General features: G+C 43.0%; 1 protein-coding gene across 3 annotated transcripts in view; it reads right to left on the minus strand.

Annotated features, from left to right (window-relative positions):
• Positions 1–25,569, minus strand: part of sdhdb (succinate dehydrogenase complex, subunit D, integral membrane protein b) — a 42,446-nt gene extending 16,877 nt beyond the window's left edge. For 2 of the 3 annotated variants that reach the window (XM_069894717.1, XM_069894718.1), the window contains exons 1-4: positions 25,368–25,569; positions 21,308–21,418; positions 12,790–12,934; positions 1,492–1,666 (exon numbers count right to left, since the gene is read on the minus strand). In XM_069894717.1, the coding sequence (XP_069750818.1) occupies positions 1,501–1,666; positions 12,790–12,934; positions 21,308–21,418; positions 25,368–25,554 (609 nt within the window). In that variant the 5' untranslated portion in view covers positions 25,555–25,569 and the 3' untranslated portion in view covers positions 1,492–1,500. Of the gene's footprint in view, positions 1–707; positions 1,667–12,789; positions 12,935–21,307; positions 21,419–25,367 lie in introns of those variants that run through there. The other variant, XM_069894716.1, reaches the window with a different exon arrangement.
• Positions 25,570–26,871: the final 1,302 nt, after the last annotated feature.

Genomic DNA, 26,871 nt, shown 5'->3' on the forward strand with positions numbered 1-26,871 from the left:
AAATATTTTTAAAAGAAAAGGAAAAGGAAGGTTTAACTGTGACATCAATCAGGGGAATTACTACAGCTAAAAAAGTCTCATTCTTGGACAATATAACTATACATTGTGGAAGAAAGTGTCCACCCAGCATACATTTGAACATCAAGTGTTCAACACTCCTTAAATACACTTAGCTAGCATCTTTAGTCTGGTCACTGGAAAAAACACTGCAGCACAAACTGAAACAACAATCACATCAACTCCATACAATTTGTTTTACTGGAATTTTTATTGTTAAGTATTTAAAACACATTAAACCTAAATTGGCAAACTTCCCTTTGTTAAAGAGGTTTTATGCTAAGGAATGGGAAGAAATCAAGTGAACAAGTCATTCTATTCCTGATGCCCAATCAAAGTGAAGCATTTCTGCAACTGCAATGTGCCCACATTAAAGTTAAGATTCCCTTTACTGTCCAAATAAGGTGGTTCCCGAACTCAAGGCCTCCCATATTGCACAAAGTATCCAGTGACACACAATTGTGACTCTTTCCATGACATATGCAAGTTGTTCAGCCATCTAACACTTAAAAAGCTAATTGTTTTAGAAGTAAATTTTTACCAGATCCATCCAAAAATCACATTGGACTACTACAAACAGTGAAGGTGTTCTTGCTGTCAGAATAATGTAGTTTCAAACCTCGAACTCAAAAACAAAGAACAAAGACTGATTTAGTGTTCCACCATTTTATAATGAATGTTGTTGATTACAATGGACAACAGGAGATTTCACTTCAAAAAGCACGACAGGACTCAATGCTAACACACAGCCTTCCATGGCTCCCAGATTCTGCTATTTTGAAACACAATAATAAAGTTATTTAAGTTTTATTCTTAAATAATGAGCACAGAGTTTGAAAGAGAAAACAAGGTTCAATCATATAAAAAAAAACAAGTGAAATGAACACAATCCCCATAACTACACATTTTTGATCACTCAGAAATAGATAAGACAAAAATTTCCTTATGGATCCTCCAATTATGATATCATTAATGCATTTAAGATGAAAAGTTAATGAGCAAGGAAATAAGAAGACTGCTAATCAGATGAGATAAATAAAGATAAGTAGAGATTCAGGTTGAACATAATCATGCCCAAAAAATTATTAAAATGGCCTGATTTTCTCCTGCAGAAAATGTTAAACACATTAAATAAATGTTCTGTATATTTTTGTGTATGATTTGAATTTTTGATTTCTCTGTAAAGTAAGCACCATCGCTGGTAATGACAAATATAAAACTGTCCATGGCAGAAAGAGTAAAACACCAGTGCAAGTTATTTGAAGGACTGGAGGTATGATTATATGGCATAAGGCAACAACTACAATCAGTGTAAACAGCTTCAAAATTACATTCCAAACTACGTGTCCCTTCAGTCAGATCTTTCTAAAGCAATTTAATAATTTTTTTAAAAAATAAAGCAACCCCAGAGTTCTTTATTTGAACAGACAATACCCTAATCAGTTAAAGGCTCCAAAGCATTGCTATGGCTTTGCAAATCCCAACATCGTGATAATTAAAGTAGCATAGTCCAGCGAAAGTGACAGCTGACAATATCTGGAGGCCCATTCTGGCCAGCTTCACTTTTGCCTCTCCATGTACATAATCTGTGAGGATTTGACCAAGGCCCCTAAAAGGAAACAGAGGTATTATAAAATAGGTTAACATGGGAAATCAGCAGGCATTGAAGTACATTCACTTTTACATTACACAATGAATCAGCCTGTTTTGTCATATTAAAGGATATCTGAATAATAGGTCCTCCAGGGTTAGGATTTCAGGATTGCTACCTGTGGGACATCATGCTGAGGTTAGAAATAGGATGATAATGCAGCTTAATGCATGGCTAAAGAGATGGGGCAGGAAGGAGGGCTTCATATTTATGGCTCTCTTCTAGGGAAAGTGGGCCCTGTACCGGCAGAACAATTTGCATTTGAAATGGAGGCAGACGAATATTCTTGTAGGAAGCTGTGCTCGGAGGGGTTTACAGTAAATTTACAGGGGGATGGGAACCAGTTCTAGAGTAGATAGTGGAGTGGAAAATGAAAAAGATGATGTAAGACTGCATATAAAGAGAGAAATCAAAGGGTTGTGCGTAATGCATCTATTTCAATAGGTAATAAGAAATGTAGTAGAGCTTAACACATGAACTGGAAAGTGAATTATGACATTGTGGCAATTAGTGAAACTTGGTTGCATGAGGGCAAGTCTGGCAACTCAATGTTCCAGGGTTTGGTTGTTTCAGACACAACAGACCTGGAGAGATGAAAGAGAGAGGAGTAGTCCTGTTCATAAGGGAAAATAGACGGCTCATCTCCGGAGATGGAGATTCAACAGTCTTTTAGTGTCATGTAATAAAAAAGGTGTAATATTACACAAAATTTCATTTAGTTTGCCTTAAGGCAAACAAAGATTTGCCATCAGCAGAAATTGCCTTACGCCTTTTATAGAGAAAGAGAAGCAAATGAGAATCCCTTCCAAGTTACTAAAGCCTCTTTCACGCTTGAGTCCCACTAAATCAGCCATTCAGTGTCGGGGGTTAGGAATGGCATTTTTGCTGTTCAAACTTGACCACTCATAACTGGGACAATGCACACGTTCACACTTGCAAGGAGCCATCCCTGGGGTTAGAACTGTTCTACTATCTACAGTGACATCATGACGCATCAAGTGACCTGTCCTAAATCCTGATTTTATATTTTATAATTTTATGATTTTATATTTAACAAAATTAAACATGCCTAATTATAACATAATTAAGTTTTATGTACAGCGCAATATGAGCCCTTCCTGTTGTTGTGCTGACCTGTGGGAAAGGCTAGCAATAAATAGCAATAGCAGATCATGTTTAAACTGCATGAGAAAGTTGGCAGTGCCATCGTGTACAATTTATACAGCATGGGAAAGTTGGTACAAATACACAATCCTTTATCCGGACATCTAAAATCCAGAGTTGGGCGGGCGAGGGCAAGAGACTGGCAGCACGAGTCGGGCGGGCGAGGGCAAGAGACCGGCAGCGCAACTAGAAGTGGGTGGGGGTGAATACGGCAGCACAATTTGGGTGGGCTTAAATCTAGAAAAATCTGAAATTCGGAACACACTGTCCCCCAAGGGTTCCAGATAAAGGATTGTGTATCTATAGCGCTATCATGCACAATTTATAAAAACCATTGGAAAAAGTGGACCTGTCCTCCCCAGAATTCCGTGTGGCAGTGAAAGGGCTGTATGCACAGAGCACTCATGGAGGGGTTTCTGTGCCACTTAGCATTCTGGGAAGTCAGACATGCCATTGCTTTTTCCCCAACGGTCTTTATAAATTGTGCACTTACAGCGATACTAACTTTTGCATGCTGCTTAAAAATTGTCCGCTATAGCTATTTATTTCTTTTCTCTCCCGCTGCGACTTTCTCACAGCAAATTTTATACTTTCATTTTAATCTTTTCTTCCTTCACGTTCCTACACCCATGCAAAAACTTGGGTAATTTCTATCCCAGAATGCAATTGCCCATTCTGCACTTGCCTGATTGCAACGCCGGTATCTGCAGATGCCGGGGATTTTACTATGGGTTGAGGCCACCTATCTCCAGCGTGAGATTATGTCATCTCACACCGACGTCGAGAAGATTTTCGTTTCACATTAGACCCTTTTTAGGGTGATTGGCCGTTAATTCCTGGAACCACTTGCAAGTAAGAAAGTTGTGATAGTAAATGATTTTAACTTTCCACATATTAACTAGGATTCCAAAAGGGTTGGAAAGCTTAGAGTTTGTCAGAAGTTTTCTTGATGTGACAATTCTGCCTTGACCCTCACCTTCAGACAAATGCTGTTAACAGCTAGTGGGATGAATGGAGAGGTAGAGCGTTGACACTTGTCTGCGATTTTCCAGCACAGCTGCAAGATACCATAGCACCTGGTAGTGACTCCAGGTGTATCCGTCTTGAAATAGGCTTGTCTTGCAACCCACCAAAATGTGTTTTAGTGTTGCTGAAGTCAGGCAGAAGCTGCATGTGGGGTCCTCTCCATACCAGTGCTGAGATTCATGGCAGATGGCAGATAGTAAAGCTCGCTCTGAATGTCTCCATCTCCCACAACTCTTTCTAGGAGATCTTCCCTTTACTCCACTCCCTCCCATCTCATACATTGTCCTTGACTTGCTTGAGCAACAGTCTTTGCATGCCTTGCCGCCTCCTCCTGCTGATGTATTTCCTGCATCACAAGCCTGCATCTCTGAGACACATCAGCCTTGTTCCAGGCTGGTGTACTGGCTCCATGACCAAGTCCATTCCTCCCTTGCTGCACTCAGCCCACGATGTCCATATGATTAAGTGCTGCCTTTGCTTGCTTAGTTTCTAATGATGGATTCCATTTCTTCCCAATATCCAAGATAACGACAGCTTGCGCTACAAATAGATCACTCGCCTCTGTTAACATAATTTCCAGTCTTACTTTGGCGCACTTGTACTTCTCTGGATGACTGGAAAAGGGTTACTCTAGGACTCCTTTGCTTTACAGCCTTATGCTGCTGAAGCACCTGGGAAGACCAAACCACTTCCCTATGTATGAGTTGATCCGTCTCTCCAGCTTTTCCACTTTCAAGACAGGAACTTCATACAGTTAGTGGCCACATGAAGTGTGGAAAGAACCCAAACTACATACACCAGAGCTTCAATTTGCCAGGTAGTGTGGTTCTGTTGATACTCTTAAGACTACTGACAGCATTCTTCCTGAGCCAATGTACCTGCTCTGTAGGTTTGAGGGATGCATTATACCACTGACATAAGCTTTTCACTGGTTTCTCAAAGACTGTTGCAATCGTCTCATCGCCCATATAGAATTGTTGGTCTACCAGCTTCCCCTTGATGATGGAGTTGCTTCTGGACTTATTCATCTGAAGCTGCTCGATCTTCTCTTGAAGGTTCCTCAACAGGCATACGTTACAAGCCGTGGTCAGTGTTGTAAGATTGTCCATATATACTCTGATAGGTGGTAGCCTCAAGCCAGGTCTCATGCACTGTTCTCCAACTGCCCATAAGGCTAGCAGGGAGATGTACAATCAGCCATGATTCGCACCTTGAGATTTGGCCACACTATGGTGTAGTCTATTGTCAAACATAGCTGCATGTCCTGGAATTAGGCCTTAACAATGCACTGAGACCCTGAAGAAGTCGAAAGCAATCCGAGGGGGTAATGAGAGACTGATCTGAAGGCATTGGCGAGGTCCAGGAACACCACATGAAGATCTGTTCCCTCCTTCTTGGGACCTGGACCTGGTGCAAGATGGTGTCAGCATGTTCCAGACAGCCAGACAGCCCCCCCAAGATCCCTGCTTTCTGCATTGATGTATCAATTAGATGGTTCCTTTGCAGATATCTTGACAGATATGAGCCACCACACTAAAGAAGATTTTGGCCTCAACGTTCAGGAAAATGATCTGGCAGAATTGGTGATTTCTGATTAATCCTTTTCCTTTGGGATCAGGATTCCTCTGGCTCTCCATCAGGATGTTGGTAGTTCCTGGTTACACCATACCACTTTCATGAGCCTCCAGAGACACCTTGTGCATTTTTGAAGAGCTTGTTTAGCATTCCTGGGGCTCCATGCACAATTTTCTCTAACTCACTCCATCTAGGTGGGCTAATATCAGGTTGGTATTCCAGTGAATGGATTGGTGGCATGTCAGGTGGAATGGTGATCTCTTCGTGGTGCCAGTTATCTGTATAGAGCTTTTCCAGATGTTTTTTCCAGTTCTACCCTATACACTGAGAGACTTACACACTTCTCCCCTGTGAAGAGACCCTTCACAAACTTGAAGGGATCTTTATGGAAGCTTGTTCTTGACCACTCCTTCCTGTGCTTTCTTACCAGGTTCACAGCTCTCCTCAGTGCCACAAGCCTGCTCTGGATATCTGCTTGCAGCAGGCTTATGCCTTCCTTCTCCTCATCTGAGGCCTTCCTCCATTGTTTCTTCAGCTGCCTCCTCTCTCTGACTGGATGATCTATCTCCTTCTGCCACCTAGACTTAGCAGGGATCGTCGTTGCAGTCTTCTTCCTCTCTTGCACTCCAAAGCATTCCGCCCCACAGCTATAGATTAATTCCCCCATTCTTGCCAAGTTGCCACTGAGCGTCTCCAAGATGTTGCAAAGGTCAGTATGGACTTCCCCCCACATTGCCTTCTTGCAGAATTTTGGCCACTTGATCAACAGCTTTTGTCCCTGGAACTTTTCTGTTGCTGGTTGAAATGAGCTGGATTCTGGTTGTTTTCCTGTGCCTTGCTCTTCCTCCGCTGGGACAGGGGTATCGATGTCATGCAGACTTTAGGTTTTATCCTGCTGCTGAATTTAAGTCAACTGACTTGACCTGCCTCTCAAAAAGAAGCTGTTGATGCAAGGTCCCTGTTGCCCCTTCTTCAGAGATCCTTTCCTGCCCTGATCTACTTTCAGGCCTCCAATCGGGGTAACCTTTACCCAGCCATATGCAACTCTGGAGCTTGTGTCCTGCTGCAGCTGTTGCAGCCTCAGGTATACTGATCATCCAACTCATTGTCTGTTCAATTCCTGTGTCAGTTACTGGGCTATCTGATAATGAAGATGTGGTAAATCAGATCAGGAAGTTTGCAGATGACACAAAGATTGGAGGTGTAGAGAACAACGAGGCAGGCTTTCAAAGTTTGCAGAAGTATCTGGACCAGCTGGAAAAAATGGTCTGTAAATTGGCAGATGGAATGCAGACAAGTGTGAAGTGTTGGATTTTGGAAGGGTAAGCCAAGACAGGTCATGCATGGTAAATGAGAGAGCACTGAAGACAGCAGTAGAACAGAGGAATCTGGGAATTCAGACAAATAATTCCCTGCAAATGGAGTTACACATAGATAAAGAGAGTCATAAAGAGAGCTCTTGGCTCATTGGATGGTATGGACCTGGGGAGACACAGTGCTCCTCCCCAGGACCCCACCGTCGGGTCCTAATGCCAACAGCTACATGTAGGCTTTAAACATCCTGCTAAAGGAGCTGCACACAGCACTTTTCAACTACTTCTGTTGGAAAAGAGATACAGATGTATCACCACCAGGCTGAGATACAGCTTCTTCCCACAACTAGTGAGAATGCTGAAAAACCAAAGGAACTGTTCAAACTAACCAGATGTGACTGTCATATTTACAAAACTACATTTATTTATTTGTATATATGAATACTAATCCTGCACATGTATTGTTTGTCAGCATGTGTGTTATGTTTGGTTGTGTGTCTGCGTGTTTGCACTGAGGACTGGATAACACATTCTCTTGTATACAATGCGATTACGCTGCCAGGTGTATAATGGCACAGTACATATAACCTATAATACATAGGTCTTGATAGTCATGATTTTAATATGGTGTTTGCACAATGTCCAAATTGGAAAGCGTCCTATTTCACAAAATGTATCATGGGTGTTAAGCGATGCATAACTGTATTTGGACATGCAGTTGTTCAAAAAAGTACCTCACAAAAGGTCAAGTCATAAGGTAAAAACCCAGTGTTGGACCTGACATATTGAAGATTAGTTAACAGACAGACATGACCAGTGGAATGTCAAAGGGATCAATGCTGGGACTGCAACAGATTGAATATATTAATGAACTGGATGAAGGAAGTAACTAGATATACAGCTGACACAAAAATAGGTGGGAAATCAAAATCAAAAAGATATAAAGAGATATTGTTCAGCTAACTGAGTGGGAAAAGAGTTGACAGTAGAGTATAATGTGGGAAAGCATGCTGTTCATTCAGAAAGGAATAAAAGAGTTGAATGTTACCTAAATGGAGAAAGCCTGCAGAAAGCTCAACACAAAAAGTTTGGATGTCCTTGTAAACAAAATAGTAAGTTAGTATGTGCACTAATGGTGCTGGTTTCATGGTGGTTGCTCTCCAAAAGTAGGCAATTCTTAATGCAGCTGTACAAAGCACTAGTGAGACCCCATCTGCAGTAGTGTGAACAATGTTGGTCTTCCAATTTAAGGTGTTTCAATAGAATTGATTTAAAAAAGGGTTACGAGGATGAACTCAAGTACTGAAGGATTGTCTTATGTGGTAAGGTTAAACAGGATTGGAATTGGAATTTATAAGAATGAGAAGCCATCTCATTAAACAATATTCCTAACAGACTTCACAGCATAAATGTAAAAGGAATACGTCTCTTGTGGGAGAGTCCAAGACCCAAGAACATGGTTTCAGAATAAAGGGGTGCTCATTTAAGACTAAAATTAAGTAGAATTTGTGTTTTGAAATTCTCTGCTATAGAGCTATGGGGCAGAATCTTTGTATATATTTAAGAATGAGATGAAAAAAATTCTAATCATGAATGAGGTGGGCCAAGGGTCTTAAAATTTATAATTCAGTGGTGGAAATAAGGGTTTTGTGGCAGCTTGTCCACACTACAGGTGAACCAGCTCATGGAGTCATGGGCAAGTAACCGGCAGATCTGACCGTGAGAACTCCAGGTGCAGGGCTGGTGGCTGATGTCAAAGGTTCTGGGAGTTGCAAGCATAATTGGGTTCCAAGGGATTTAAACACGTGTGAGAGTTCTATTAAAGTCAGTTGGTTTAACCCACTTTCGACTTGGTTCTTTCGCTCTCTGCATGCTTAGTGCGACACTACAGTTTTTGGAAAAGGGCAGTAGAGCAGATGAGAAGAATGTCAGATCCTAGGTTCATTACAATTTCAGGAAGGAAGAGGGCTATTTGTTATTGCTAGAGAATAAAATAGCACAGAAGCAATTATAAAATGTCTTCTGACTTCTGTTCTTCATACATCACAGAAAATAGAGAAAAACAGGAAAATTGTCAACTTCCACTGTTGTTCAAGGTAATGGTTACCATGAGTGAATGCAATAGATTTACTAATTATCCATCCTCTATGAGATCTCATTGCTCACCATCATTGCAATCTCCTCTAACTTTAGACCTTCAGTGATAACTGCTTTCACCAATTTAGTTTCAACACCCTTTTAAGCAATAAATCAGAGCAGAACAACATTAGCACTAAAAATGGTTCTCTTATTACTTACCTTTAAGTATGACTTGTAGCATGTGGTGTAGACAATAAAGCACAACAGAAGTTATCTGTGAGCTGAACCAACAGAACTGTTTAATGGAATCTTCGCAGGAGATTAAATAATTACAGTTGATGCGCTATCACAATCACCTGACCTCTGAAGTCACACGTCTCCCAGTTCTTTGTGCCCCCCAGCCACCAGGAACTCCTGATCCTGTGGGGGTCCTGCAACTATGAACGCCGGTTTGACAATGGAGTGGTGCAGTTCACCACATAACGTCCCCCCACAAAGAACCGGAGTTCAGCGGTGACATCACAGTCTCGCCTATATAGCTAGAAGAGGCCAACAGACGCCCCCTGCACCAGTCTGTACCGTCTGATCTAGGTCCACATGTGCTGGCTTAAGGCGTCCGACTGAAACAGTTTCTTGCCTGCTGCCAATGTCTATAACCAACATGGAACCATCATTCCGTACCACCTTGAAAGGACTTTCATGTGACTGTTGCAACAGCGTCCTGTGCACATCCCTGCGCAGGAATACATAGAGGCAGTCCTTGAGTTCATGCAGAATGCATGAAGTTGTAGACCCATGCTGGATGGCTGGGATAGGAGACAGTGAACCCACCTTTTCCTTTAAGTTTGTGAGTACCAAAGTGGGAGATTCCTGCCGCCCACATGAAATCCCCAGGGACCATTGGAGGGGTGGGGGGGGGGGTCCATAAACCAATTCTTTGGAGGACATAGTTAGATCTTCCTTTGGTGCGGCACGGATACCTAAAAGTACCAAAGGCAGTTCATCTATTCAATACGGTCCCTTAAGAAGTACCATGAGAGCCATTTTCGTATGGCGGTGAAAACATTCCACTAAGCCATTGGTCTGGGGATAATAGGCCGTCAAGCGATGCAATTGTGTGCCCAGCAACTGTGCAATTGTGGACCAGAAAGCTAGGAGTTTCCAGATGTCATTGATGAGCTGCTTCAGGACCTCGCCTACTGCAGTACCTGATGCATCCAATATCAGTTGACACATTAAGTCTCAGGTGTACAAGCATAGTGGCTCTCCTTAGCACTCCCTTGGCAGTCTCAAATGTGCCTGCAGCCTTATCATTCCATTTCAGTTCCTTGGGAGTCTGGACAAGAGTTTGAAAAGTGGCTGCATAATTTTGGCTGCAGCTGTCACGAAACAATAGTAAAAGTTAATTATGCCAACAAACTCCTGCTGGCCTTTAATGGTAGAGGGTTTTGGAAATTTGCAAATAGCCTCAACCTTGGAAGGTAGTGGAATCGCTCCATAATGCAGTGGCCAAGAAAATTGATTGATGTGAGGCCAAACTGGCATTTGGTCAGGTTGATCACTAACCTGTGGTCATCTAGCTGCTGACATAGTTGATGCAGATGGGTCCGGTACTGTTGCCATGAGTGGCTGGCGATAAGGATGCCGTCCAAATAATCAAATACGAAATCCAGGCCCCAGGTAACTGTGTCCATTTGGTGTTGAAATGTCAGGGCCACACTTTTTAAACCGAAAGGCATACAGAGGAATTCAAATAGCCCAAACTGGGTAATCAAGGCAGTCTTAAGAATGTCATCCGGGTGAACTGGGATCTGATGGTACCCGCGTACCAGGTTGATTTTGGAGAAAATCTTAGTGCTGTGAAGAATTGCAGAGAAATCCTGAATATGGGGATCCAGGTAGCGATCTGCCGCAGTGATGTCGTTCTGACTTCGATAGTCCCCACAAGGTCTCCACTCTCCAGATGCCTTAGGTACCATATGCAGCGGTGATGCCCAAGGGCTGTTGGAACAGGGAACAAACCCCATTTCCTCCATGTGTTGGAATTATCTTTAGCCAATCGAAATTCATCAGAGGTAGTCTGCACGCTCAGCATGCAGGGGACAATCATAAGTCGGAATGTGGTGCTGTACTCCATGTTTCAGTTGGGCCATCGAGAACAGTCCTGGGAAATTCCACTAGAATACTGGTGTTATCACTATCCAAGAGTGTCACCGAGTAAAGGCGAGGTGCTGGCAATGCTGCGGGGTGCAAGGCGAGGGACTCAAAAGTCTTCAAATTAACTAGAAGGGAGTGTGCTCGCAAAAAAATCAACTCCCAGGAGCAGCTGTGATACATCAGCAATGGTGAAGGACCAGCTGAACCGCGACCAGCCGAAATTGAGTGGAATTGTCTGTGACCCATATGTCGAGATGTGCTGTTGTTGGCAGCTGTGAGAGGAGTGCCCTTCTTTTCTTAACGTGCTCTGAGACAGAAGAGGGAAACACACTAACCTCCGCTTCAGTGTCGACCAAGAACCGAAGGCCTGAGTGTTAATCCCAGATGAAAAGGAGGTTGTACTTATGGACGGCCATCACACCCATTACTGATGGCCAGCCTTGCTGTTTCCCAGATGCATGCAGGGGGGACGGCAGCAGCGGGCTGCAGCTCCCCACCTCTGATGATAATAGCACCACTACTCTCTATGCTGTGTTCAGTCGAGTCAGATTTCGCACCACTATCCAGAGTGGACAGGGATCATGTCCTTTGCTGAGGCACTGCTACGCACCCAGCCAAAAGTCTACCATGCTGCTAAGCAACAGAGTCTTTAAAGTCTTTGTCTGCAAGCAGGTAACAGATGTCTTCTGGCAGTTGCTTAAGAAAAAGTTGCGCCAGCATCTCATTCCTTAGTTCGGAAGGAGTGCAGTAACCCAGGCCGTCCATATGGAGAAGTTGTGCTGCCCTGTTGCATTGGGAAAGGCCAAAATTATTCATGAGCAGGACTTGGATGGCTTCATATCTGTTGTTGGCTGGAGGATGGCGTAAGAAATCGACAATATGCCCCACGGTGTCTTGGACCAGCAATGCAACAACATCGTAGTACTTAGTTGCGTCAGTGGTAATCTAGCATAGATGGAACTGGGCCTCAGCCTGCTCAAACCAGATCTGTGGCTATGAGGTCCAAAATACTGGAAGTTTGAGCACAACGGTGTTCGACCAGCATCCACAGTGAGGTCCAAAGTGTCTGGACTGTGGTACAGTGAATAAAGCACATCAGAAGTTGCCTGTGAGCTGAACCAACAGAATTGTTTAATGGGTTCTTCACAGGAGTTTAAATAATTACAGATGGCTCGCTATCATAATCACCTGACCTCTGAAGTCAGGCGCCTTCCGGAGTTCTTTATACCCTCCTGCCACTGGGAACTCCTAACCCTGAGGGAGCCTGCAACTATGGATGCTGATTTGATAATGGAGTTGTGCAGTTCACCAAAGACTAATCTTTACAGACACACCTGCAATTAAAAGTTGTTACACCCCATTTCTTAAAACCTGAAACTCTAAACCTCCCTTTTGTTTTCTCTGCTGTAAAGAGAATATCCCCACCTTCTCCATTTTCACCATTTAGCAGAAATAACTCATCCATTGTGTAATTTTATTCCAGCAGGGTCATAGAGTTTTCGAGCCCAACCTGTCCATTACATCCAAGTGGTTGATCCAAGATTGTCCCATTTCCCTACGTTCATCCCACATCCTTCTAACCCTTTCCTATCCATACATCTGGTTAAATGTCTTTTAAACAATGTCATTGTCCATGCCTCCACCACTTCCTCTGGCAGCTTGTTCATGTACCCATCACCATTAGTGTGGGAAAAAGTGATCCTCGGGTCTTTTAGAAATCATTCTCCTCTCAACAAATAATAGATGATAGTTAAAAAAAAATCTTACCAGTGTCCATGAAGAGTGAGGGCTGCAGCCAGTGAGTAATCCATGACAGATCCCGGGTAGATGTAAGCAGCTGGGAAAAGTCCAAGTAATGTTACGCTCAATATCCGTTCACTAGTCCAGTGGAGAGAAGCAGCTTTTGAACTAGCTAAGAGAGAATAAGACAAAATGTGGTCATTGTACTCATGATGTTAATAACATAGTAAAAGATTCTCGAGTTTCAACAACAATCAGACATTATTCTTCGCAATGTACATTGGTTCACCAACATGAGATCCCATCGTGCATGTGCAGCCATTACATCTGTTGACTTGTGAGGAACACGACGTGTTTTTGTTACAGGAGCAAAAGTGCTGAATCAGTGGAGAATCGCAGTAGAGTGATCCCAAAAAAGCACTAAATTAGTGGGGCTGCAGGAGCAGAGCTCTGAGGGAGATCACAGGAGTGTGATCAACAAAATGGATTCAAACCCTCAAATGAACCCTTTGGAGAAGGAGGGGAGCAGTAAAAATCGCGGAACTGCCGGTGGGAGGTTCCCGGGTCCCGATGAGGGGAGGCCCCGATCTAGCCCTTTGGAAGCATTGGTGTACTGGAAAAAGTCCAGGACAACTGGTGGAAGGTTCCCAGGTCCCAATGAGGGGCTGGGGCAGAGGGAGGGTAGCAAGAGCCCAAGGAGGAAGGCCTCAAAGTAGAGCCCCCTTAGCACTTCAATAGCGCCAAAATCCAGCGGGCCTGCTGGGGTACAGTATCCCAGCTAAGGAGCAGCAAGGCCGATCTACCTCCTTTGTGGGTGGGATCAGGCGGCAGTGGCCTACCTTCATTGAAGGTGGGGCCTGAGGCTGGCTGCACTGACCTAGCTTCATTGAAGTTGGGGTTTGCAAACGATAGCAGTGACGCCGATCTACCTCCACTGGGGGTGAGTTCATGCGACAGAGCTCTACCTTCGCTAAAGGTGGGGTTCAAGTCTGGCTGCACCAACCCAGCTTCGTGGAAGCTGGGGCCTCAAAAAGCAAGCAGTGATACCATTATGCCGCTGCATGAGGTGAGCTGCATGAGACGAATGGACCTCAGTATATCAAGTGGCACTGAGGGGGAGTACCCCACACAAGAGCAGGTAGGACCTGAGCCAAACTTAACACGTCGTGTAGTGAAGCTGCCCACTCAACAGGCGACAATAACCAGTAAAAGGGCGTGGTCTCTGCAAGACGAGCACCCGCTCGATTGGGGCCCAAGAATAAGGCCTGCCAGAGAGCAGAGGCCTCGACCAGTGACAAATTGTAAGTGGTCTGGACAAATTGGAAGAACTGGTGAAGACCATGGTGAGCAGGTTTCCTATGCCATCAGAGCAGGGGGAGAACATTAATGATTATACATGGTAAGATGATGAAGGGCCGGTAATGGAGGCTGAGTCACCCAAATCCCCATACACTGCTCAGGCCAGTCAGGAGGAGAATATACCGGCTATGGCTGCAAAGTTTGCAGTCCTGAGAGGTATCGGCCAGCCACTAGAGGATGATAGAGCAGGGTTTATAACATATATGGTGTCAAATGCTTTTCAGGAGACAGTACTAGAAGAATCCATCTAGAACCCCTGCCCTGTTAACTGCCCTCTGTTGGAGGTGCCCAAGGTAAACCTCGCGAAATGGGACAATTTGAAGTTCCCCACAAGGTTAAAAGATATGAAATTGCAAAGACTACAGGGGTCACTTGTTAAAGGTATCACTGCATTCACACAAACGCTCTCACATGATTTATCAGAGACCCAACAAGACGCTGTTATCCCATGGGCTGTTATCCCATGCAAACTATGAACTGAATTCCTTCGGGAAGGAGCTGATCAAGCCCGACCTAAATGTAAGATATGTTAATCTGTGCAGACCATCTAACCTTGTCACAAAATTTCTATTTGGTGACCATCTCAGCAAACAGGTGAAAGATTAAAATGAGCAGCAGAAGTTAGCAGCTGGCATGGTCAGAGATTTGAGAGCACAGGCAAGAGAACTTGTTATGTTTCACCCCTACCGCAGGTATGCAGGGGAATTTAAGCGGGTTTCTTGCTCCAAGCGGCTACAGCCAGTAGGTCTTTTTTAGGGCAACGCCCTCCACGGAGACAGCGGCAGCAGAATTTTCCTGCTCAAAGTGCTTCACGGAGGTGGGCCCAGAATGCACCAGCCCGCAGACAAGGTGGGTTGAGAAAGTGAATGCGACACATTTATAGTTGAATACCCTTGATAATGAAAAGACTTCAAAGGTTGGCGGTTGATTAACGCTATTCTATGATAGATGGTGCAATATTATCACTGATGCTTTTATTCAGCAGACAGTGAAGGGGTATAAAATTAAATTTGATCCACAGAAATCCCCTTCAATAAGGAGGAAGGGTCTATACAAATATATGCACAGACCGCAACTGACGGAGGCTACACATGCCGAGATCATGGCGTTAAAAAGGAAAAACGTTATTGAACGTTGTAGCCATGAAAAACATGAGTTTGTATCAAACATCTTCACACAACCCAAAAGAAGTGGCAGCACTAGAGTGATACTGGATCTATTGGATCTTAACGAATATGTCTTGTACAGGCATTTGAAAATGGATAACATATATTCTGTGTTGCCTATGTTACATAAGGGCTATTACATGGCCTCGATAGATTTGTAAGACATATTATTCGGTCGTGATCTGCCCACAGCACAGGAAGTTCTTGAAATTTTCCTGGAAGGGAGAGCTATGGCAGTATAAGGCTTTACCAAAAGGGCTGAGCTCAGCGCCCAGGGCATTTACTAAGTTACTGAACCCGGTGTTTGCAAGTTCTAGAAAGAGGGGCACATGGTAATGGATTACCTAGATGATACGCTTATCGTGGGCAGATTGTTTGAGGAAACAAAAAGGGCAGTAGCAGCTACCTCAAGATTATTAAGCCATGTGGGGTTTCTTACACATCCCGAGAAATCAGTGTTGGTGCCTACCAAGAGGCTAAAATTCCTCGGCTTCGTTATTGATACAGAAGACATGAGACTTATCGTGCCAGAGGATAAAGCAGCAGAGATCAGGACTGCCTGCACATGGCTCATGATAGAATGTTGTCCCTCCATAAGAAAGGTGGCCAGGTTGATTGGGAAACTGGTGGCGGCTTTTCCGGCAGTACAATATGGCCCACTACATTATAGGTTCCTGGAAAGGGAAAAAAATATCTGCTCTTAGGGCAGCCAGGGGACACTTTGACAGGCCCATGAGGCTAACTAGTGAGGCCAGATCCAACCTGGAATGGTGGATCGACCATATCTCGCGAGCCTATGCAAGGATTGAGCTCAGAAAGGTGGACCTGGAGATCAGGTCAGACGCCTGTGGCGAAGGTTGGGGAGCCACAAATCTAAAGGTCTCTACTAGGGTCAGATGGACAGACATAGAGCTCAGGAAAGCCCCTAAATCAGGCATTAATTATTTGGAAATGCTGGCGGGGTTTCTAGAACTAAAGTCTTTCTGTGTGAGGGAAGCTGACATTCATGTACTGCTGAGGTTAGATAACACTTCAGCTGTGGCCTACCTCAATAATATGGGAGGTCTTAAATCTCCTTCCTGTAACAAGTTAGCCATTGAGACTTGGCGCTGGTGTATTAAGAGGAGCATTTGGGTTACTGCCACCTACCTGCCAGGTCAAATCAACGTACAGATGGACCTGATGTCCATGAAATTTAATGATAGCACTGAGTGGACTCTGGGCAAGAAATATTTTAAACTGCTAGCAGTCACCTTTGGCATGCCGGAGATCAATTTGTTTGCATCCAGGTTTAATGCCCAGGTTCTGAGGTTCGCGTCATGGCTGCCAGATCCATTTCACCTTTACCCTAGATTGGTCAAAGTTTAACTTTCATGCGTTTCCCCCATTCATCTTGGTGGCGGTGCCTGAATAAGATACAGGAAGATGGTGCCTCGGAATTGCTGTAGTGCCTAATTGGCCTTCCCGATGTTGGTTCTCTGTACTCCTTGGCTGATGGTGGGGACTCCATTGATATTCACGAAAAGCAGAGGTCTGCTTTTGGTGTCAAAGATATTTCATCCATTGTCTCACTTAAGTCTGTTCGGTTGGAGGACTGGAGAGTGAGGATCAAAACAAACACTCTGCAGCCTAGAACTCTGGACATCCTGTGGACACCTTGGAGAAAGTCTACTCAGAAAAAGTATGCCTCCTATGTGGGGAAATGGAAAAAGTACTGTGCCCAAACCGGACTGAATGAACAGTCAGCCTCTATCGGAGGCGTACTGAATTTTCTAACCGACATGTTCTATGCGCAGGAGGCCAGCTACAGCACGGTGAATACCGCAAAGAGTGCGTTGGCTGCTTTCTTGACGGACCAGGCTCTGAGCATGAGATCAAAAGATTTATGAAAGGAGCGTTCCACTTGCGTCTTCCAGTACCCCGATATAAGGATATTTGGGACATTAAGATTGCTTTGGTATATAAGGATATTTGGGACGTTAAGATTGTTTTGGACTATCTAAGGCTACTGTCACCAATTTCCAGTTTTGATTTACATAGCCTGTCCCATAAGCTGATAATGCTGGTGGCCTTGACACTGGCCCAGAGGGTACAAACTTTGTCTCACATTCACATGAACTATATTCGTTGGGAGGAGGACTGTGTAAGCATTCAAGTTACAAACATTTTGAAACAAAACAGGCAAGGGAGAATTAGAACAGAATTTTCATTTTATGTATACAGTGAAGATGAAAGATTATGTATGTTGGATTGTTTAAAAAGATAAGTTGTATGTACAAAACATATTAAACCAAATGAGAAATACCTCTTTATATGCTATAAGAAACTGCATCAGCGGGCTAACCCCCAGACGTTGGTCAGATGGCTGCGGGAGGTCACAAGAGTAGCTGGAGTGGATATTTCTCAGTTTGGGTCCCATTCAACTAGAGCAGCAGCGACCTCAGCAGCCAATACGGACGAGGTCCCTATATGGTATATCCTTTGTCAGGCGGGATGGAACTATGAGAGAATCTTTAATAGGTTCTACAATAAACCTTTAAATTCGAAGGGGCTGAGTTTCACGGCTTCCATCCTACATGTGGCGGATTGAACAAGACCGCAGGAAGGGGACCCATTGAAATGATATGGTCTATCGGACCACCTAAGGGAATAAGCCACTGAGCAATAAACTCTCATGTTGGCGAACCAACATACATTGCGAAGAATAATGAAGAGTTAAACGAGCAATTACCTGTGCGAAGTTTGATGATTATTATTTGAGTAATGGGAGTTGGTGGGTCAATGAGCCCACCTCTCCCTCCCCTCTTTTTTCTTGTTTATGGATAAAGATGTTTTGGTTGCAATAAACTTGTTCAGTCACAGGTTTTTTGTTATGGTTCGTTCATTTAATTTAGTGCACTTAAGTTCAGTGGCTTCTCCCTTCTGGACTGTAAAGGAATGGCTGCGCTTGTACAGATAGGATCTCACTTTGACTCACCAACTCCCATTGCTCGAATAATAATCATCAAACTTCACACATGTAAGTGCTCATTTAACTCTTCATTTGGATAGATTGGGCTATTTTGTTGGAGCAAAGAAGGTCGAGGGGTGACCTTGGAGAGATTTATAAAATTATGAGGGGCATGGGTAAGGTAGACTCATTTTTCTTGTTTAAAAGTAGAAGACTAATTGAGAAGGGAAAGATTTTGGGATCTGAGAGGCAAGTCTTTCCCTCACAGAATGTGATAGGTATACAGTATGAATAAGCCAACATTAAAGATGGTAGTGGTAGGCTTAATTATGATGTTTAAAAGACATTTGTACAGGTACAAAGATTTAAAAAAAGGTTTGGGGATCTGGGCCAAATACAGGCAAAAGGAATTAGCATAGATAGTTATCTTGTTCAGCATGGGTGAGTTAGGCAGAAGGACTAGTTTCTGTTCTGTACAACTCTATAATTCCATAATTATACAATACATCCACAAGCATGTCTATAAAATTAGACTTTGTAAATTGTCTGGAGTAGGAGGGTGGTGATTTATTAGAAACAGTACATTGATAACTTCATTAAAAAATGTAAATTATCTACAGTCATGTCAATGATATTGCAATGTAAGAAAAGATGCCATTCTTTACAAGTTATAGAACACTTAAAATCTGTCATTTAATCTTTCCATCTCTCCTGGAGGCCTCTTTTTCTCCCTTTTCATCAGTCTACAACAGCAATCCTTCATGGTGGTAACTTGCTTTTCAAAAACACGTCAAATTTTAGTGAAATATGAAAGTCTACAGACGCTGTGATTGTAGTAAAAACACAAAAAAGTTGGAGGACCTCTGCAGATCACGAAGTGTCCATAGGAGGTAAACATATATAACCAACATTTCGAGCCTGAGCCGGTCTTCAAGGTAAGAACTAAAAGCTTGCAGGCACCTAAATAAAAATCCAGGGGGAGAAGGGAAGAACGGGTAGGAGCAGGAGCATAAGCCAATAGGCAAAAGACCATAATTGGACAGGACAGGAGAGGAAAGGTGAGAATTGATCAGGGGAGGGGATGACTCTGTGAAGTCAGAGTTGGAGGCAAGGGGACAGAGGACAAGAGAGGAGGAATAGGGGAATGTATCAATGTTACCGGAGGAGTCAATGTTAATGCCATTCGGTTAGAGTGCCCAGGCAGAATACAAGGTGTTTTCTTCCAATTTGCAGGTGGTCTCAGTCTGGCAGAGCATGACACCTTGGACAGACATATCATCATGGGAATGGGTTGGGAAATTGAAATGGTTTGCCATTAGGAGATACCCGATATTGTAGCAGACAGAACAAAGGTATTCAACGAAGCGATCTCCCATTCTGCATTCCGTCTCCCCGACTTTGAGGAGGCCACAACAGGAGCACTGAATGCAGTAGATGACCCCTTCAGATTCACATGTAAAATGTTGCTTCATTTGGAAGGATCGTTTGGGGCTCCAAATGGTGGTGAGGAAGGAAGTGTGGTGTAAGTGTAACATTTTTTGTGGCCACAGGGGTAGGTACCAAGGGGGCGATAGGAGGGAAGGGAGGAGTAGACAAGAGAGTCAAGGAGAGAGTGGTCCCTGTGAAAGACAGAGAGGGGGAGATGTGTCTGGTGGTGGGATCAAGTTGTAGATGGTAGAAGTGGCAAAGCATCTGGAGGTTGGTAAATGAAGATGAGAGGGATCCTGTCCTTGTTGTGCATGGGAATGGAGGGGGGCCAGGCTATATGTGTAGCTTATGGTGGATATGTTGGTGAGGGCTGATTTGATGGTAGTAGAGGGGAAGCCATATTGTTTGAAGAAGGACATCTCAGATGATCATGCATGGATGAATTTGTCCTTGAAGCTAATGATATTGAGGAATTGCGAGAAAGGAATGGAATCCTTACAGGAGCAGGGTGTAAAGAGATGTAGTCAAGGTGGCTGTGGGAATTGGTGGGGTTTGTAGAAAATTTCTGTTGATAGTTTATGTTCAGGAACAAGATTATAGGTAGTTAAATGACAGAAGTTACCTAGAGTCAAAAATATTTTCCAAAAAAGATTGTTGCTTTAAAAAGGGAGATGGAAAAATAGAAAGCAGTGTGCAAGATTTCTGAGAAAAGGCATATCCCTCCTTCCACAATTGTTACTCAAATGGCTGAGATCTTCCAGCATAGAGTTCACAAAATTCTATACTTCACTGAAGAATATTTTCTTTACTCTTCAATTTATCATTATCAGACCAACGTTACAGCTGATTTGTAACCAAAGATTTCAGGCAAATTCCTTCTGAACCTCAATTGGTGCCAAGAAAATGATGTGTCTGAATTTCAGCTCCATTAACATCTGCAGGATATCACGTCATAGAATTACAAACAAGGATCCTGTTCTGTGCCCAACAAAACAAGGCTTCAACATATTAATAAAATGTTTAATACCATGGGGCTCTAGATTACAGAACAAATTCGGGAAAATAGCGGAAAAAATTTACATAATTACTGCTCATGTGGTTGTTCACACTGGGCGCCTTTTTAGACCGCAAGTACCTGAGTGCAATAGTCCCAGTGGTTGGAGGTGCAGTAGAGTGGATGACCATCAATGAATTTTTCTGGTACGATTTACACTGCAGGCTTCCTCCAAAATGTTGTAGGGATCCTGCAGGATAAATTGCAGTGCAAGAATTGACTCAAAATTCCTGCACATTCCATTTTAGACTGCCCATGATTCCTTGATTGTGCCATTACGTGCCTGCAGTCTAAAAACTATTTATGACTACTTTTATCCTTCTCCTACCATAACTAGCTAAAGAACCATTTTCAAAGTGTCAAAGCTATAACTGCAGCAGATTCATCTCACATACATGTGTTTTTGTTTTTATATTTTCCACTTTGTGGTTTAACCTAATCAAATCTTAAGGTACATTTTTCTGCATCAGTGGTACAAAGAAATCTAAGATAGATTGGTAACACACATTAATTCAGGAACACACATCCATGCTCCATAAAATTCTCTAAGCATCCCCATATAAAAAAAATCCTATCTACAACCCTTACCAAAATGGCTAGGAGATGTGTGAACCTGGGATACTGCGAGTACATGGGGTTCCTGGGTCTTCCTTGAAGCAATTAAAGGCCCAGCCATCATCGACTTGTACATGAACGGTGCTGGAGGCAAGGAGGGAGAAATAAACATTAAACTACAAAGCACGATCAAGATTTACTTTCCAGTAACTGATTTTCTGCAAACAAAATTTATATAGTAACAAAGATGTTTGGAAAACTTGTTTATGTAATGTAAGCAATGTTACAACAAAATTCAATGTTCAAAGAAAAATTCCTTCTCTTCCATTGGAGCATATTGCAGCTTTATGGATTTAGTTTCAAATTCTGAAATTTTAGATCACATGCTCTTTCTTCCTGTCTATGCAAGAAACATTTCTGCATGTCATCCTTTTCTCTTTATGTCTCTATATGGTCTATCCTGCTGGACACATCCCTATATGCCAGAAATGCTCGCAGACCAATCGATTCACTAGGAGAGCGAGTTACACACTGATTGTGGAGAAGAGATTTAAAAGGAGCATTCGTGGGGCTCGGCACTTTAGTGGACCAATCAAATCGCGATTCACTGTCCAGAACAATTAAAAGTGAAGCAGTCGCCAGGGGAGTTGCCATTGTGTGTGTGGCCCAATATAGGAGAGGGGAGTTGAGTCTCTGGCAAGAAGAGGCTAAGGCCAAAGAAGATAAAGAAGGGCAAGCTTTTCCTTCCGTTATTACTGATTTGGTCTTGGTTGCCCATAGTACAGTGCAAGAGTGATGGCAGATATGGCAGTGGAATACTCCTCCTGAAGGATGTGCAAATTCATGGAATTTGACAGCTTCCTTCATGACTAGAGCAGCGGGAAGTGCAGCCAACTCAAGCTCCTGGAAGATGGTATGAAGGAATTGAGCTGCAGTTGGATGAACTAAGGATCACCAGGGAGGCTGAGGAAGTCATAGATAAGACTTTTTACACCCAAAGAATGATTCAGATGGGTGAACACCAAAGGGGTAAGGGGAGAAAAAAAAATCAGCACAGTTACCCTGTGGCCATGTCCCCTCTGGATATTGCTAGGGGGATAACCTATCTGGGCAAGGCAGCAGCTAGACCAATAGTACTGTTTGTCAGTTCGGAGCCTCAGAAGAGAAGGGTGAAGTCAGGTAGAGGGATAGGCATAGGGGACCTGACAGTTAGCAGAAAAGACAGGAAATTCTGCAGCCACACAAAGGACTCCACAATAATGTGTTGCCTCCTGGGTGCTCGAATCCAGGAGGTCTCTGAGCAGTTGCAGAATATTCTGAAAGGGATGACCAGCCAGAGGTTGTGGCACATATCAGTGCCAATGACATAAGACAGAGTGGGGTAGACATCCTGCAAAGCAAGTTTAGAGAGTTAGGAAACAGGGTGAAAAGCAGGACCTCTAAAGTGGTAATCGCAGGATTCCTCCCGGCGCCTTGAGTTAGGGAAGGCCAGAACTGGAAGAAAGTGCAGACAAATGAATAGCTCAGGAGATGGTGCAGGGGGCAGGGTTTCAGATCTTGAATCATAAGGTTGGATACATTTCTACATAGTAGGGGAATGAAGGGTTATGGAGAAAAGGCAGGTAGGTGGAGATAAGACTATCATCAGATCACCCATGATCTCATTGAATGGCAGACCAAGCCGGATTGACTACTTTTCCTCCTCTTTTTTTTAAAAATGTTCTTTGGTTTCACCTACATTTTACTGGAACCTGGGGTTATATTTCCCTTCCCTCAGATACTGGCTTACCTGCTTATTTTAATCAAGCATTTTCCATTTCAAAATCATATTGGCACATGCTTTTGTTTGGCTGCACATTTAGTGTTGCAGTTAGCTCAACATTATTACAGCACCAATGACCTGGGTTCGATTATAGCACTGTGTGTAAGGTGCTTGGACATTCTCTGTGTATCTATGTGGGTTTTCTTCAGGTGCTCGTTTCTTCCCACCCTCCAAAAACAAAACAAATGGAGTTTGTCCACCAATTGGTGTATTACATGCTGTGTCTCAAAATTAAATTCTCATCTAACTCATGCAATTCTAGCTTGCTAGCCAGGTCCCAGCACCTTAAGCTCATTTTGAAGAACAATACATTGATAGCTTTCCCCATTCATCTTTTTCGACCTGTTCTACGAAAACCAACTTGCATCTAAAGAATTGCTGAAGGAACACCTGCAACTTTTATGTTTCACTAACTTGCAACTTCCTCATTTTCAGTTCTACAAGAGTTACAAACCCGAAAAGTTAACCAGTATTTTTTCCACCCATTTTGCCTCACCTGCTAAATTTTTCAGTACTTTGTGATTTTGTTTCAGATTTCTAGCATCTGCTCCTTTTGATAAACATTTGACAATCCGTTTTTATATCTTTCAACAAACCATTTACATCACAAAAGATATCCTCAGAGATCATATGGTTACAGGAAATTACCCTTAGCTTGAGAAACTCAGCATATCGCACAGCATCCACTTTGTTTATCTTTAATATAGACATGTGACAAAAAAATGTTGATGGATATCTCAGAGGGAATGCTGTGAGACTGAGGAAATAATGAGTGAGGAATGAGACTGATGTCATTCTTTTGTTGAGAGCCTGAATGGACCCAAAGGGGTGATTGGCCTTTTTCCACATTATAATCAAGCAAGCACTTGTGAAACAAAGAATAGAATTAGCACTTCAGTAAAAAGCCCAAAAATATTAACTCTGGTCCCACATACTCTTTTATTCAAAGTGTCTCATATTTTTTCATGTTAGTTCATCTCCTTCGCCCTCCTTCTGAGGTGTTTTGTTTTGAAGATGGATGGTCAAGAAAATTTGAGAAAACATGAGATACATGAAAACATCATCTTTTTGACGGTTTTGTCCCAAAATTCTCATGAATTGCTTCCTTGATCCCTGCCCAGCCTGCCTATTAAGTTTTTGAAACTTTCTCTATAAAAAGCTCTAACTAGTTGGGTCTTACAGAATCTAAGCTCCAATCTGAATGAATGAGGAAAATAAAGCAAACTTGCAAAAGTTTTTATTGCCCTTGTCTATCTTCCAAAAAGTATGAAATTATTGAAAAGACAAAAAAAATGTTAAAAATCTGAAAGGGTTATCCTACTGCAAATCAAATCACATTAAATACCAAATGCCTGGAAAATGCAATGTGTCAAATAAACATGAGGTACATTGTTTAAATTTTGATAAAGCCAGTTGTACATTTAAACTCTGCCCTAGAACTTTTAACATTTGGATAACTAGCATCAACCTCAAAAGAAATTGCGCATTCAACGAAGTCAAGGTGTCATGCAATTGAATGGAGAAGACAAAGTGTCCACCTAGAGTCAATCAGAAGTCCAACAGATTCCAGGATTCCAAAATAAAAGGACAAACCAGTCGAAACCTCCAATCAGTGAATGATCAGAGTCAAGAAGTTATTACCTGCAAAATTTCAGTACTATGGTTTCTCTTTCCAGGCTTGGCCTCACTTGAGTATTTTCCCATTTGTATTTATCCAACTCCCTTCTGGACATCACCACTAAAACACATTTAATTTACGTATCGTGTGCCCTCCGTTATTTTATTTAAACCCTTGCCATCCAATCATGGACACATGTCATTCACCTCAATTACTCGATAACCCTTCGTGACGTTTGAATACTTCTGCAAAGTCTCCACTGAACCGCTTATCCTCAACGGTAACTCTGCTCAGACGAATTTAAATCTGTTAAATGTGATTATGTGGTGGATTTAAACAAATCGAGAGCAGGGACCCTTTACCGCCACAGTGGGAGGTGGTGACCAACAACTGGCTCGCCTTTCACCGGAGAAACCCGAGAGTCGGCAAAAGAATAAGAATACAACGGGTGGGAATTTTGATGGGCCTCCAGCCCGAAACATTGACCATTCTTTTTCTCCCACTGACGCTGCCCGACCTCCAGCACATATTTTGCTCGCCTTTCTACTCCCTGGTGAAGGGCATTATTGTTCACTCTCGAACAGCCGTCCGACTTTCAATACAAACCGATAAAAATACTCCCCTGACATAAACCTGTAGAAGCGGTCACTCACATTTAATACCCCATCTGCACATCTCTCTCAACCCGACAACAGCCGCCATGTCGAGCACTCCAAGGTCACTGCACCGGAAGTAATTGTTGAGCAGAGACGAGGCTGGGACAAGCTGAGGTTTGTGGGAGTTGTAGTCTACCTCCATTGATTTGGTGTGGTTTTTCTCTTTCGTTTTTACAGTCATCATATTGCTACAAAGTAAGTGTATTTTTTATGGAGTTACACCACCGGCCCACTGCAGGGGGCTACCTCTGTAAGGGGACCTGGCCGGCTGTCAATCACTCGGCCTGAATGGATCAAGCCCCACCCAGTCGGGTGTCAATCACCCTCCGGGCTATCAGCCTGCGCCGGCCTCCCGAGGCCTTACTCAGAGTTGCTGCAGCCACAGCCAGCCTGGCTCTGTGGAAGCCTTTGTTGTACAGTCTTTACCTTGTCTGATTCTGGCTAACAGCGCACCACAATTTTCAATTTATATTTTCTAACTCCGGTCTGAGGGTGTAAACTTGTTCAATAGTCCAGGTGTAATTTTGGACCAGAAATTTCGGCATTTCTATCAGAAATCAAATTTGATGAGGGAATCTCAGTTAAATTCACTCATACTCAAACTTCTTTAAGAGGCTGTTGGATTATGGTGTGAAAGGAAGACACAAACTTTAGTTTTCTGTGGTTGATCTAAAACATTTGCGTAGGAATAACGGAGTACTTTCAAGAACTTTCATCATTTTTAGCTTTGTACAATCATTTTTGCTTAGCATAAGTCAGCTGCAAACTTCAGTTGTGGAGTTCAAAATTAGTTTTGGAATGTAAGAAAAAAGACAAATGATAGTTAATAAACACCAAATAAAAACATCCATCTGGTTTACCAATGTATATGGGTGTGACCGATATGTGATGCCAGTAGTTGATTTTCAAGCATACCTCTCAAGGCACTTAATTGGATCATAATGTCAAGCAATGAATTGGGACACTCCAAAGTGACTCCTTGTCCAGAGCGAAGGCTCTCTCACAAACATCTGAGACTGGTGTCTAAATTGGGAAAATTGTATTGCATCAGGTTGAGTGACTGCCTGATTTAGAGTGAGTATGAAAATCAATTGTTTATTATTGTTCCATGTACCAAGATACAGTCAAAAGTTTTAAAATTTTATTTGCGTGCCATCCAGGAAAATTAACCCATACATGAAGTGCAGAAAGATGACAAGAGTGAAGATGAATAAAACAACATGTGTCTGGAGGTAGGGGAGGTCCTAAATGAATAGTTTGCTTCAGTGCTCACCAGAGAGAGAGACTTTGCTCAATGAGAGGTCAGTAGAGAACAAGTTTGTGTGTTGGACCATGTTGAGGTTAAGAAGGAGGAAATGCTTGATCTTATTGAAAACATTAGGATTGATAAATTCCCAGGACTGGACAAGATGTACCCCAGATTACTATAGGAAGCGAGAAAAGAGATTTGCATCCTCTCTGGCCACAGGGAAAGTACTGGAGAATGGCAAATGTGGACCCT

This window comes from Narcine bancroftii, chromosome 8, assembly GCF_036971445.1.
Source record: "Narcine bancroftii isolate sNarBan1 chromosome 8, sNarBan1.hap1, whole genome shotgun sequence".
NCBI classification, from domain to species: Eukaryota; Metazoa; Chordata; class Chondrichthyes; order Torpediniformes; family Narcinidae; genus Narcine; species Narcine bancroftii.